Raw genomic sequence first — 11,263 nt, forward strand, 5'->3', positions numbered from 1 at the left:
TTCGATAAAGGGAATTGAAATATAGTTAATGGAAAAATAAATCTCTTTTACATATTTTGGTCGTCCTGAAAAGGACGTTTGATTGAGTTTTTTTTTTTTACATATGTACATGCTATTTGAGAGTAGTCTGGTAGTTTATGCCTTCTTTTCCGTCTTCTTGGGGAGTAGAACGGCCTGGATGTTGGGTAAAACACCACCCTGCGCAATGGTAACGCCCGAAAGCAGTTTATTTAACTCTTCATCGTTGCGGATGGCCAATTGCAGATGGCGAGGGATAATCCTAGTTTTCTTATTATCACGAGCAGCATTGCCAGCCAACTCCAAGACTTCAGCGGCCAAGTATTCCATAACGGCAGCTAAGTACACAGGAGCACCGGCACCAACACGCTCGGCGTAGTTGCCCTTGCGAAGAAGACGGTGAATACGACCCACGGGAAACTGGAGTCCAGCGCGGTTGGAACGCGACTTTGCCTTTCCCTTTACTTTTCCACCTTTACCACGACCAGACATTGTTATTTAGTTCACAAATTAGTCACTCTCAACACACAAATATCAAATACCGAATGATTCCGACAAACAAGCCGTCATTGTATTTATAGTTTTTCAGCTACCTACTTCTTCAGGTTAGGAATGAACAGCTGCGCAGTATTTTCGAGCGCAGTGGTGGATTTTAACATGAAAGCGTCGTTCAAACGAAAGTATATATGATAAGCATTTTCGGTGTGCTGAACACACATTTGTGAAGTTAATCAAAGTGAAGTGAATAAGTATTAAGTATGCCGCCGAAAACTAGTGGAAAGGCAGCCAAAAAGGCTGGCAAGGCTCAAAAGAACATTACCAAGAATGACAAGAAGAAGAAGCGCAAGAGGAAGGAAAGCTATGCCATCTACATTTACAAAGTGTTGAAGCAGGTCCATCCTGACACTGGCATTTCGTCAAAGGCAATGAGCATCATGAACAGCTTCGTGAATGATATTTTTGAGCGTATTGCTGCCGAGGCATCTCGTTTGGCCCACTACAACAAACGTTCAACCATCACAAGTCGGGAAATCCAAACCGCTGTCCGTCTTTTACTGCCCGGAGAGTTGGCTAAGCACGCCGTCAGTGAGGGAACCAAAGCAGTCACCAAGTACACTAGCTCCAAGTAAATTGCAGGCAGAAATACCAGCGAGCAGCTAGCAGCAAAAGGCCCTTTTCAGGGCCACAAATCATTCCTTTCAAAGAATTCAAAATATTTTTCCATTACTGGTGAAGCAACTTAATAAACTAATTTTCATATTCTATTCTATTGATGCCGCAAATTACTCACAATCAGAGTATATTTTAGCTGGACTTTTAATGAAATAAAAATCAACTGCAAAATTACCTTTTTTTAGTTCCCACAACGAATAAAGTACGTGCAGAAAGGAAATTAATCTTATTAACACACAAAATAGATTGTTTGGCTTATAAATATACCTCAGAAGTATATGCAATAAATATATGGAAATACAGCCCTTAAAGGAAAAACATATTTCGTAAGTATAGCTGAATAGCTGAATTATTCATTCAAATATTATTTATGAAAACTCAAATCTCTTTGTTGAAAGTATTTTGTGGTCCTGAAAAGGACCGATTTGGTTACAATTGATGCTTTACAATTTACAATTTAAGCACGTTCGCCACGAATGCGTCTGGCCAGTTGGATATCTTTAGGCATGATGGTGACACGCTTAGCATGGATAGCACACAAGTTCGTGTCTTCAAATAGGCCAACCAGGTAGGCTTCGCTAGCTTCTTGCAGAGCCATCACAGCCGAACTCTGGAAACGTAAATCGGTCTTGAAGTCCTGAGCAATTTCGCGTACTAAACGCTGGAACGGCAGCTTGCGGATAAGCAACTCTGTGCTCTTCTGGTAGCGACGAATTTCACGCAGTGCAACTGTACCGGGACGATAGCGATGAGGTTTCTTCACACCACCGGTTGCTGGAGCACTTTTACGTGCTGCCTTAGTTGCCAACTGCTTGCGAGGAGCCTTGCCTCCCGTCGATTTACGAGCAGTCTGCTTAGTACGCGCCATTTTTCTCTTTCTATAACACTGTTTACACTCTCACTGTTGAAAACACAATAATCGTCCGCTGGTTTGCTGCTCATTTATATAGAAAACTGCTCGTTAAGCGAGGGTAGTGTGTGAGCGGGATAGAAATATCTGTGCACTCGCTCAAGAGTTTGCTCTTTTTGGTATAAATAGAAGCGCTTGCGACGAAGCAGCATTACTTTGTTTCTGGCATTCGTGGTGTAAAGTGTGAATTAAAAGTGAAAAATGACTGGTCGTGGTAAAGGTGGCAAAGGTTTGGGTAAAGGCGGAGCTAAACGTCATCGCAAAGTGTTGCGTGATAACATCCAGGGCATCACGAAGCCAGCTATTCGTCGTTTAGCTCGTCGTGGTGGTGTGAAACGTATCTCAGGACTCATTTATGAAGAAACTCGTGGTGTTCTAAAGGTATTCTTGGAAAACGTTATCCGCGATGCGGTCACATACACCGAGCATGCCAAGAGGAAGACGGTCACTGCCATGGATGTTGTCTATGCGCTGAAGAGACAAGGCCGTACCCTATACGGTTTTGGCGGCTAAAAACTAAATCCCAAATACAAATATGTACAAGTACAGTCATACCAATCGGTCCTTTTCAGGACCACCAAATCTTTACTCAAAAGAGATGAAAAATATTCAATATCTAGCCAAGTAATATGCACCTGAAATATACTTTTATTTAGCATTTGCTTTGTAAAATACAAATAATTTAACAAAAAAAGTGTTGAAACACCAAATGGATGCCAACAACACGCGGTGTTCCCAAGCGGTCCCCCCATCTAAGTACTAACCGCGCCCGACGCTGCTTAATTTCGGTGATCGGACGAGAACCGATGTATTCAGCGTAGTATGGTCGTTGGCAAATGTCATGCGCTTAATATTTGCTTTTATGGCATCACACACATCACATCCACTTAAAAAGCAAGTGAAGCGTCAGCCAAGAATACGCTACTGTGTATTTATTTAATTTCAGCAGAAAGTTACTAAATGTAGCAAATTAATTAAATAAAATTTCATTTTTAAATTTACATTAAAAATTAAAAGAAATGTTATATTAAGGAGTCTATCGGTGAATGTAAGTAAAAAAAAAAAACACAATTCACAGCGAAGAGCAAAAAGTAGGAAATACCCTTACTCCTCAGGTAGATGATACTGTTTTGACACCAACTGTACTTTTCTTACATTTCTCTTTTCGTTTTTCGACCGTGGGAATTCAAATATAGTCAATGAAAAATTAAATCTCTTTTACATATTTTGGTCGTCCTGAAAAGGACGTTTGATTGAGTTTTTTTTTTTTACATATGTACATGCTATTTGAGAGTAGTCTGGTAGTTTATGCCTTCTTTTCCGTCTTCTTGGGGAGTAGAACTGCCTGGATGTTGGGTAAAACACCACCCTGCGCAATGGTAACGCCCGAAAGCAGTTTATTTAACTCTTCATCGTTGCGGATGGCCAATTGCAGATGGCGAGGGATAATCCTAGTTTTCTTATTATCACGAGCAGCATTGCCAGCCAACTCCAAGACTTCAGCGGCCAAGTATTCCATAACGGCAGCTAAGTACACAGGAGCACCGGCACCAACACGCTCGGCGTAGTTGCCCTTGCGAAGAAGACGGTGAATACGACCCACGGGAAACTGGAGTCCAGCGCGGTTGGAACGCGACTTTGCCTTTCCCTTTACTTTTCCACCTTTACCACGACCAGACATTGTTATTTAGTTCACAAATTAGTCACTCTCAACACACAAATATCAAATACCGAATGATTCCGACAAACAAGCCGTCATTGTATTTATAGTTTTTCAGCTACCTACTTCTTCAGGTTAGGAATGAACAGCTGCGCAGTATTTTCGAGCGCAGTGGTGGATTTTAACATGAAAGCGTCGTTCAAACGAAAGTATATATGATAAGCATTTTCGGTGTGCTGAACACACATTTGTGAAGTTAATCAAAGTGAAGTGAATAAGTATTAAGAATGCCGCCGAAAACTAGTGGAAAGGCAGCCAAAAAGGCTGGCAAGGCTCAAAAGAACATCACCAAGAATGACAAGAAGAAGAAGCGCAAGAGGAAGGAAAGCTATGCCATCTACATTTACAAAGTGTTGAAGCAGGTCCATCCTGACACTGGCATTTCGTCAAAGGCAATGAGCATCATGAACAGCTTCGTGAATGATATTTTTGAGCGTATTGCTGCCGAGGCATCTCGTTTGGCCCACTACAACAAACGTTCAACCATCACAAGTCGGGAAATCCAAACCGCTGTCCGTCTTTTACTGCCCGGAGAGTTGGCTAAGCACGCCGTCAGTGAGGGAACCAAAGCAGTCACCAAGTACACTAGCTCCAAGTAAATTGCAGGCAGAAATACCAGCGAGCAGCTAGCAGCAAAAGGCCCTTTTCAGGGCCACAAATCATTCCTTTCAAAGAATTCAAAATATTTTTCCATTACTGGTGAAGCAACTTAATAAACTAATTTTCATATTCTATTCTATTGATGCCGCAAATTACTCACAATCAGAGTATATTTTAGCTGGACTTTTAATGAAATAAAAATCAACAGCAAAATTACCTTTTTTAGTTCCCACAACGAATAAAGTACGCGGAGAAAGTAAATTAGTCTTATTAACACACAAAATAAATATTCTTACGAAGTGTGCAACAAATATATGGAAATAGTCTTTAAAGCAAAAACAGATACTGAATAAGTCTGGAAATATTTTTCTCTCTTTAAAAATACATAAATTGTAGCCCTGAAAAGGGCTTTGTTAAAATGCGAAGGCGAATTTCACAATTAAGAAATTCCGAATTTCACTTCTACTCTGATTAAGAGTGTTTTTTTACTTCTTGGCGGCCTTCGGCTTCTTGGCAGAAGCTTTTTTCGGTGTCGCTGGCTTTGCTACTGCCTTTGCCTGCTTTGGCTTAGCACTTGTGGCTTGTGTCTTGGGCTTTGGCGTCTTTGCCTTTGCTGCGCTTTGTTTGGCCTTTGCCTTTGCTTTTGCATCTGCTGTGGTGGGTTTAGCCTTTACTGTACCCGTTTTCTTAGCATCCTTTGCTACTGCCTTTGCCTTTGCTTTTGCCTTATCTGCCTTCGATTTCTCAGCGCTCTTTTTGCTGGCGGTGGCTACCTTTGATGGCTTCTTCTTGTCAACTGTAGCTGATTTCTTCTTTTTAGCTGCTGCTGCTGCTGATGCTGCTGTGGTTTTCTTCTCCAGAGGAGAAGCCTTTGGCTTCGGCTCTTTTTTGGCTGATGCAGACAGTTTAAACGAACCAGATGCACCCTTGCCCTTTGTTTGGACCAGCTTTCCACTTGCAACTGCAGTCCTCAAGTACTTCTTAATGAACGGTGCTAGTTTCTGGGCATCGCACTTGTAGGTGGCACTAATGTATTTCTTAATTGCCAGAAGCGATGAGCCACCACGCTCCTTCAAGTTTTTTATCGAAGCATCTACCATTTGCTGAGTTGGCGGGTGTGATGCTCCAGCTGTTGTCCTCTTTGCCTTCAATCCTGATGCTGCCTTCTTGGTGGCCACCTTCTTCTCGGCTGCAGCTGGTGTGGCAGTCACGGGAGAGGCGATTGTGGCAACTGCTGAATCAGACATATTTCACTTTAGTTCACTTTCACAACGATTTACACTTTAATGGTACAAATTTGCTGAAACTCACCATGCTATTTGGTCACTCGATTGAGTGAGAATCGAGGAGGAGAGCCGAACGAGAATGTTTACGGCATTGAACGTTTGTCATGTGAAAGATTGCCAACGTCTTATTGTTAATTTGCCATTTACAATCGATTTATTTGCAAATAGAAAAGAATGTAAATGTGGATAATGTTTAAAATATTTGAGCAACTAAATATAATAGATTTGAATTTATTATCTTAAATCACCGAGTCGTGGAAGTCGTGCAAAGTCTCGATTTGTTCCATCACGCAACATTTGTTAGTGAAAAACAACTCTTTTTAATATAATTACAACAAAATTTAGAAAATTATAATATTAATTGTATTATTTAAACTTTTCTTTACTGAAACACAATAGTTAAAAAGAATAGAAGTGATTAAATCATTTTTTAAACATGCTTTTAACTTGGCCATTTGCTGTAAAAAATTGACTAGCTTGGAGTGCAAGCAACAAGAGAAAAATGTATCGAAAACATATAAATTCTTCTTGAATAATTAATACCTACTTATTTTATATATTACATGTATATTAACTTCAGTTACATCTGTTTGATAATTATTGTAATACCAAAATCAAACGATTACAGATGAATGGTACATGCAACATCCAGATGACCACAATACTCGTATCAAGCGAGCAACTTATTAAAAGTCACATTATTCTTTATTTATATCATTGTTGTCTATCAGATTACGACATGTCTCTCTAAAGAAACATATATATCGGATCGAATGAGAAAATATTATATGAACTGCATGTTCACATCAAAATTGAAAGTAATATAATCACGAGCAACACATTAGATGTGCAACTTGAATCTTTATTTATATACATTTCTTCAAAAGGGAATCCATTATTGTAATTGCAATTCGAAAAACATTTACTGCTTTTCTTGCTTTGCTATTTACATACTGATTGTAATACAGTAAATAATATATTTATGTATATTGAGTAAAACATTTCGCAATAATTATCTTCTGTAATATTTCCTAATTATATTTAAACGTTTTTTAAAGCCTGAATAGCTGAATTATTCATTCAAATATTATTTATGAAAACTCAAATCTCTTTGTTGAAAGTATTTTGTGGTCCTGAAAAGGACCGATTTGGTTACAATTGATGCTTTACAATTTACAATTTAAGCACGTTCGCCACGAATGCGTCTGGCCAGTTGGATATCTTTGGGCATGATGGTGACACGCTTAGCATGGATAGCACACAAGTTCGTGTCTTCAAATAGGCCAACCAGGTAGGCTTCGCTAGCTTCTTGCAGAGCCATCACAGCCGAACTCTGGAAACGTAAATCGGTCTTGAAGTCCTGAGCAATTTCGCGTACTAAACGCTGGAACGGCAGCTTGCGGATAAGCAACTCTGTGCTCTTCTGGTAGCGACGAATTTCACGCAGTGCAACTGTACCGGGACGATAGCGATGAGGTTTCTTCACACCACCGGTTGCTGGAGCACTTTTACGTGCTGCCTTAGTTGCCAACTGTTTGCGAGGAGCCTTGCCTCCCGTCGATTTACGAGCAGTCTGCTTAGTACGCGCCATTTTTCTCTTTCTATAACACTGTTTACACTCTCACTGTTGAAAACACAATAATCGTCCGCTGGTTTGCTGCTCATTTATATAGAAAACTGCTCGTTAAGCGAGGGTAGTGTGTGAGCGGGATAGAAATATCTGTGCACTCGCTCAAGAGTTTGCTCTTTTTGGTATAAATAGAAGCGCTTGCGACGAAGCAGCATTACTTTGTTTCTGGCATTCGTGGTGTAAAGTGTGAATTAAAAGTGAAAAATGACTGGTCGTGGTAAAGGTGGCAAAGGTTTGGGTAAAGGCGGAGCTAAACGTCATCGCAAAGTGTTGCGTGATAACATCCAGGGCATCACGAAGCCAGCTATTCGTCGTTTAGCTCGTCGTGGTGGTGTGAAACGTATCTCAGGACTCATTTATGAAGAAACTCGTGGTGTTCTAAAGGTATTCTTGGAAAACGTTATCCGCGATGCGGTCACATACACCGAGCATGCCAAGAGGAAGACGGTCACTGCCATGGATGTTGTCTATGCGCTGAAGAGACAAGGCCGTACCCTATACGGTTTTGGCGGCTAAAAACTAAATCCCAAATACAAATATGTACAAGTACAGTCATACCAATCGGTCCTTTTCAGGACCACCAAATCTTTACTAAAAAGATGAAAAATATTCAATATCTAGCCAAGTAATATGCACCTGAAATATACTTTTATTTAGCATTTGCTTTATAAAATACAAATAATTTAACAAAAAAAGTGTTGAAACACCAAATAGATGCCAACAACACGCGGTGTTCCCAAGCGGTCCCCCATCTAAGTACTAACCGCGCCCGACGCTGCTTAATTTCGGTGATCGGACGAGAACCGATGTATTCAGCGTAGTATGGTCGTTGGCAAATGTCATGCGCTTAATATTTGCTTTTATGGCTCACACACATCACATCCACTTAAAAAGCAAGTGAAGCGTCAGCCAAGAATACGCTACTGTGTATTTATTTAATTTCAGCAGAAAGTTACTAAATGTAGCAAATTAATTAAATAAAATTTCATTTTTAAATTTACATTAAAAATTAAAAGAAATGTTATATTAAGGAGTCTATCGGTGAATGTAAGTAAAAAAAAAAAACACAATTCACAGCGAAGAGCAAAAAGTAGGAAATACCCTTACTCCTCAGGTAGATGATACTGTTTTGACACCAACTGTACTTTTCTTACATTTCTCTTTTCGTTTTTCGACCGTGGGAATTCAAATATAGTCAATGAAAAATTAAATCTCTTTTACATATTTTGGTCGTCCTGAAAAGGACGTTTGATTGAGTTTTTTTTTTTTTACATATGTACATGCTATTTGAGAGTAGTCTGGTAGTTTATGCCTTCTTTTCCGTCTTCTTGGGGAGTAGAACGGCCTGGATGTTGGGTAAAACACCACCCTGCGCAATGGTAACGCCCGAAAGCAGTTTATTTAACTCTTCATCGTTGCGGATGGCCAATTGCAGATGGCGAGGGATAATCCTAGTTTTCTTATTATCACGAGCAGCATTGCCAGCCAACTCCAAGACTTCAGCGGCCAAGTATTCCATAACGGCAGCTAAGTACACAGGAGCACCGGCACCAACACGCTCGGCGTAGTTGCCCTTGCGAAGAAGACGGTGAATACGACCCACGGGAAACTGGAGTCCAGCGCGGTTGGAACGCGACTTTGCCTTTCCCTTTACTTTTCCACCTTTACCACGACCAGACATTGCTATTTAGTTCACAAATTAGTCACTCTCAACACACAAATATCAAATACCGAATGATTCCGACAAACAAGCCGTCATTGTATTTATAGTTTTTCAGCTACCTACTTTGTCAGGTTAGGAATGAACAGCTGCGCAGTAATTCGAGCGCAGTGGTGGATTTTAACATGAAAGCGTCGTTCAAACGAAAGTATATATGATAAGCATTTTCGGTGTGCTGAACACACATTTGTGAAGTTAATCAAAGTGAAGTGAATAAGTATTAAGAATGCCGCCGAAAACTAGTGGAAAGGCAGCCAAAAAGGCTGGCAAGGCTCAAAAGAACATCACCAAGAATGACAAGAAGAAGAAGCGCAAGAGGAAGGAAAGCTATGCCATCTACATTTACAAAGTGTTGAAGCAGGTCCATCCTGACACTGGCATTTCGTCAAAGGCAATGAGCATCATGAACAGCTTCGTGAATGATATTTTTGAGCGTATTGCTGCCGAGGCATCTCGTTTGGCCCACTACAACAAACGTTCAACCATCACAAGTCGGGAAATCCAAACCGCTGTCCGTCTTTTACTGCCCGGAGAGTTGGCTAAGCACGCCGTCAGTGAGGGAACCAAAGCAGTCACCAAGTACACTAGCTCCAAGTAAATTGCAGGCAGAAATACCAGCGAGCAGCTAGCAGCAAAAGGCCCTTTTCAGGGCCACAAATCATTCCTTTCAAAGAATTCAAAATATTTTTCCATTACTGGTGAAGCAACTTAATAAACTAATTTTCATATTCTATTCTATTGATGCCGCAAATTACTCACAATCAGAGTATATTTTAGCTGGACTTTTAATGAAATAAAAATCAACTGCAAAATTACCTTTTTTTAGTTCCCACAACGAATAAAGTACGCGGAGAAAGTAAATTAGTCTTATTAACACACAAAATAAATATTCTTACGAAGTGTGCAACAAATATATGGAAATAGTCTTTAAAGCAAAAACAGATACTGAATAAGTCTGGAAATATTTTTCTCTCTTTAAAAATACATAAATTGTAGCCCTGAAAAGGGCTTTGTTAAAATGCGAAGGCGAATTTCACAATTAAGAAATTCCGAATTTCACTTCTACTCTGATTAAGAGTGTTTTTTTACTTCTTGGCGGCCTTCGGCTTCTTGGCAGAAGCTTTTTTCGGTGTCGCTGGCTTTGCTACTGCCTTTGCCTGCTTTGGCTTAGCACTTGTGGCTTGTGTCTTGGGCTTTGGCGTCTTTGCCTTTGCTGCGCTTTGTTTGGCCTTTGCCTTTGCTTTTGCATCTGCTGTGGTGGGTTTAGCCTTTACTGTACCCGTTTTCTTAGCATCCTTTGCTACTGCCTTTGCCTTTGCTTTTGCTTTTGCCTTATCTGCCTTCGATTTCTCAGCGCTCTTTTTGCTGGCGGTGGCTACCTTTGATGGCTTCTTCTTGTCAACTGTAGCTGATTTCTTCTTTTTAGCTGCTGCTGCTGCTGATGCTGCTGTGGTTTTCTTCTCCAGAGGAGAAGCCTTTGGCTTCGGCTCTTTTTTGGCTGATGCAGACAGTTTAAACGAACCAGATGCACCCTTGCCCTTTGTTTGGACCAGCTTTCCACTTGCAACTGCAGTCCTCAAGTACTTCTTAATGAACGGTGCTAGTTTCTGGGCATCGCACTTGTAGGTGGCACTAATGTATTTCTTAATTGCCAGAAGCGATGAGCCACCACGCTCCTTCAAGTTTTTTATCGAAGCATCTACCATTTGCTGAGTTGGCGGGTGTGATGCTCCAGCTGTTGTCCTCTTTGCCTTCAATCCTGATGCTGCCTTCTTGGTGGCCACCTTCTTCTCGGCTGCAGCTGGTGTGGCAGTCACGGGAGAGGCGATTGTGGCAACTGCTGAATCAGACATATTTCACTTTAGTTCACTTTCACAACGATTTACACTTTAATGGTACAAATTTGCTGAAACTCACCATGCTATTTGGTCACTCGATTGAGTGAGAATCGAGGAGGAGAGCCGAACGAGAATGTTTACGGCATTGAACGTTTGTCATGTGAAAGATTGCCAACGTCTTATTGTTAATTTGCCATTTACAATCGATTTATTTGCAAATAGAAAAGAATGTAAATGTGGATAATGTTTAAAATATTTGAGCAACTAAATATAATAGATTTGAATTTATTATCTTAAATCACCGAGTCGTGGAAGTCGTGCAAAGTCTCGATTTGTTCCATCACGCAACATTTGTTAGTGAAAAACAA

The 11,263-nt window shown here is 40.5% G+C and overlaps 11 protein-coding genes, 1 non-coding gene and 1 pseudogene across 12 annotated transcripts; 5 read left to right on the top strand and 8 right to left on the bottom strand.

Moving 5' to 3' along the window:
• Nucleotides 1–65: 65 nt before the first annotated feature.
• LOC6571840 (histone H2A) lies at nt 66–525 on the bottom strand. The gene has a single exon (XM_001997972.3). The coding sequence runs from the start codon at nt 508–510 to the stop codon at nt 136–138; it is 375 nt and encodes a 124-aa protein (XP_001998008.1). The 5' UTR covers nt 511–525; the 3' UTR covers nt 66–135.
• Nucleotides 526–754: 229 nt separating this feature from the next.
• Nucleotides 755–1,252, top strand: LOC6571803 (histone H2B). The gene has a single exon (XM_001997938.3). It carries the CDS (start codon nt 777–779, stop codon nt 1,146–1,148), a length of 372 nt encoding a protein of 123 aa, XP_001997974.1. The 5' UTR covers nt 755–776; the 3' UTR covers nt 1,149–1,252.
• Nucleotides 1,253–1,602: 350 nt separating this feature from the next.
• On the bottom strand, nt 1,603–7,305 carry LOC6571954. Its single transcript, XM_043214401.1, has 4 exons — nt 6,896–7,305; nt 5,101–5,655; nt 3,508–3,763; nt 1,603–2,069 (listed from the first exon to the last, which is right to left on the bottom strand). Exons 1-4 carry the CDS (start codon nt 7,296–7,298, stop codon nt 1,649–1,651), a joined length of 1,635 nt encoding a protein of 544 aa, XP_043070336.1. The 5' UTR covers nt 7,299–7,305; the 3' UTR covers nt 1,603–1,648.
• Nucleotides 2,291–2,679, top strand: LOC6571748 (histone H4). The gene has a single exon (XM_001997889.3). The coding sequence runs from the start codon at nt 2,303–2,305 to the stop codon at nt 2,612–2,614; it is 312 nt and encodes a 103-aa protein (XP_001997925.1). The 5' UTR covers nt 2,291–2,302; the 3' UTR covers nt 2,615–2,679.
• Nucleotides 2,816–2,935, bottom strand: LOC6571709 (annotated as a pseudogene).
• Nucleotides 3,338–3,814, bottom strand: LOC6571489 (histone H2A). The gene has a single exon (XM_001997647.3). The coding sequence runs from the start codon at nt 3,780–3,782 to the stop codon at nt 3,408–3,410; it is 375 nt and encodes a 124-aa protein (XP_001997683.2). The 5' UTR covers nt 3,783–3,814; the 3' UTR covers nt 3,338–3,407.
• On the top strand, nt 4,036–4,524 carry LOC6570137 (histone H2B). Its single transcript, XM_043214568.1, has one exon. The coding sequence runs from the start codon at nt 4,049–4,051 to the stop codon at nt 4,418–4,420; it is 372 nt and encodes a 123-aa protein (XP_043070503.1). The 5' UTR covers nt 4,036–4,048; the 3' UTR covers nt 4,421–4,524.
• Nucleotides 4,812–5,668, bottom strand: LOC6570136 (histone H1). Its single transcript, XM_001996351.3, has one exon. The coding sequence runs from the start codon at nt 5,666–5,668 to the stop codon at nt 4,907–4,909; it is 762 nt and encodes a 253-aa protein (XP_001996387.2). The 3' UTR covers nt 4,812–4,906.
• Nucleotides 7,306–7,529: 224 nt separating the features above from the next.
• On the top strand, nt 7,530–7,918 carry LOC122322440 (histone H4). Its single transcript, XM_043214569.1, has one exon. It carries the CDS (start codon nt 7,542–7,544, stop codon nt 7,851–7,853), a length of 312 nt encoding a protein of 103 aa, XP_043070504.1. The 5' UTR covers nt 7,530–7,541; the 3' UTR covers nt 7,854–7,918.
• A 134-nt stretch (nt 7,919–8,052) lies between these two features.
• Nucleotides 8,053–8,171, bottom strand: LOC6570170. Its single transcript, XR_047331.1, has one exon. It is a non-coding gene; the product is annotated as a 5S ribosomal RNA (ribosomal RNA).
• Nucleotides 8,172–8,622: 451 nt separating this feature from the next.
• Nucleotides 8,623–9,055, bottom strand: LOC6571644 (histone H2A). Its single transcript, XM_001997793.3, has one exon. The coding sequence runs from the start codon at nt 9,016–9,018 to the stop codon at nt 8,644–8,646; it is 375 nt and encodes a 124-aa protein (XP_001997829.1). The 5' UTR covers nt 9,019–9,055; the 3' UTR covers nt 8,623–8,643.
• Nucleotides 9,056–9,270: 215 nt separating this feature from the next.
• Nucleotides 9,271–9,759, top strand: LOC6571769 (histone H2B). Its single transcript, XM_001997905.3, has one exon. It carries the CDS (start codon nt 9,284–9,286, stop codon nt 9,653–9,655), a length of 372 nt encoding a protein of 123 aa, XP_001997941.3. The 5' UTR covers nt 9,271–9,283; the 3' UTR covers nt 9,656–9,759.
• Nucleotides 9,760–10,047: 288 nt separating this feature from the next.
• Nucleotides 10,048–10,956, bottom strand: LOC6570597 (histone H1). The gene has a single exon (XM_001996761.3). The coding sequence runs from the start codon at nt 10,908–10,910 to the stop codon at nt 10,143–10,145; it is 768 nt and encodes a 255-aa protein (XP_001996797.3). The 5' UTR covers nt 10,911–10,956; the 3' UTR covers nt 10,048–10,142.
• Between the last annotated feature and the right edge of the window lie 307 nt (nt 10,957–11,263).

The sequence above is a fragment of the Drosophila grimshawi genome, unplaced genomic scaffold (genome assembly GCF_018153295.1).
Source record: "Drosophila grimshawi isolate 15287-2541.00 unplaced genomic scaffold, ASM1815329v1 contig_1377, whole genome shotgun sequence".
NCBI lineage: Eukaryota > Metazoa > Arthropoda > Insecta > Diptera > Drosophilidae > Drosophila > Drosophila grimshawi.

Excerpts from the sequence above, each read along its gene's own strand:
- LOC122322440 (XM_043214569.1), top strand. The coding sequence starts at position 7,542 with ATGACTGGTCGTGGTAAAGGTGGCAAAGGTTTGGGTAAAGGCGGAGCT.
- LOC6571769 (XM_001997905.3), top strand. The coding sequence starts at position 9,284 with ATGCCGCCGAAAACTAGTGGAAAGGCAGCCAAAAAGGCTGGCAAGGCT.
- LOC6570136 (XM_001996351.3), bottom strand. The coding sequence starts at position 5,668 with ATGTCTGATTCAGCAGTTGCCACAATCGCCTCTCCCGTGACTGCCACA.
- LOC6570597 (XM_001996761.3), bottom strand. The coding sequence starts at position 10,910 with ATGTCTGATTCAGCAGTTGCCACAATCGCCTCTCCCGTGACTGCCACA.
- LOC6571803 (XM_001997938.3), top strand. The coding sequence starts at position 777 with ATGCCGCCGAAAACTAGTGGAAAGGCAGCCAAAAAGGCTGGCAAGGCT.
- LOC6571840 (XM_001997972.3), bottom strand. The coding sequence starts at position 510 with ATGTCTGGTCGTGGTAAAGGTGGAAAAGTAAAGGGAAAGGCAAAGTCG.
- LOC6571489 (XM_001997647.3), bottom strand. The coding sequence starts at position 3,782 with ATGTCTGGTCGTGGTAAAGGTGGAAAAGTAAAGGGAAAGGCAAAGTCG.
- LOC6570137 (XM_043214568.1), top strand. The coding sequence starts at position 4,049 with ATGCCGCCGAAAACTAGTGGAAAGGCAGCCAAAAAGGCTGGCAAGGCT.
- LOC6571748 (XM_001997889.3), top strand. The coding sequence starts at position 2,303 with ATGACTGGTCGTGGTAAAGGTGGCAAAGGTTTGGGTAAAGGCGGAGCT.
- LOC6571644 (XM_001997793.3), bottom strand. The coding sequence starts at position 9,018 with ATGTCTGGTCGTGGTAAAGGTGGAAAAGTAAAGGGAAAGGCAAAGTCG.
- LOC6571954 (XM_043214401.1), bottom strand. The coding sequence starts at position 7,298 with ATGGCGCGTACTAAGCAGACTGCTCGTAAATCGACGGGAGGCAAGGCT. Across the intron at positions 3,764-5,100 it reads AAAGGATGCTAAGAAAACGG|GTGGAAAAGTAAAGGGAAAG; the intron begins GTACAGTAAAGG and ends GTCGTGGTAAAG. Across the intron at positions 2,070-3,507 it reads GCCATCCGCAACGATGAAGA|AAAGAGAAAAATGGCGCGTA; the intron begins GTTAAATAAACT and ends ACAGTGTTATAG.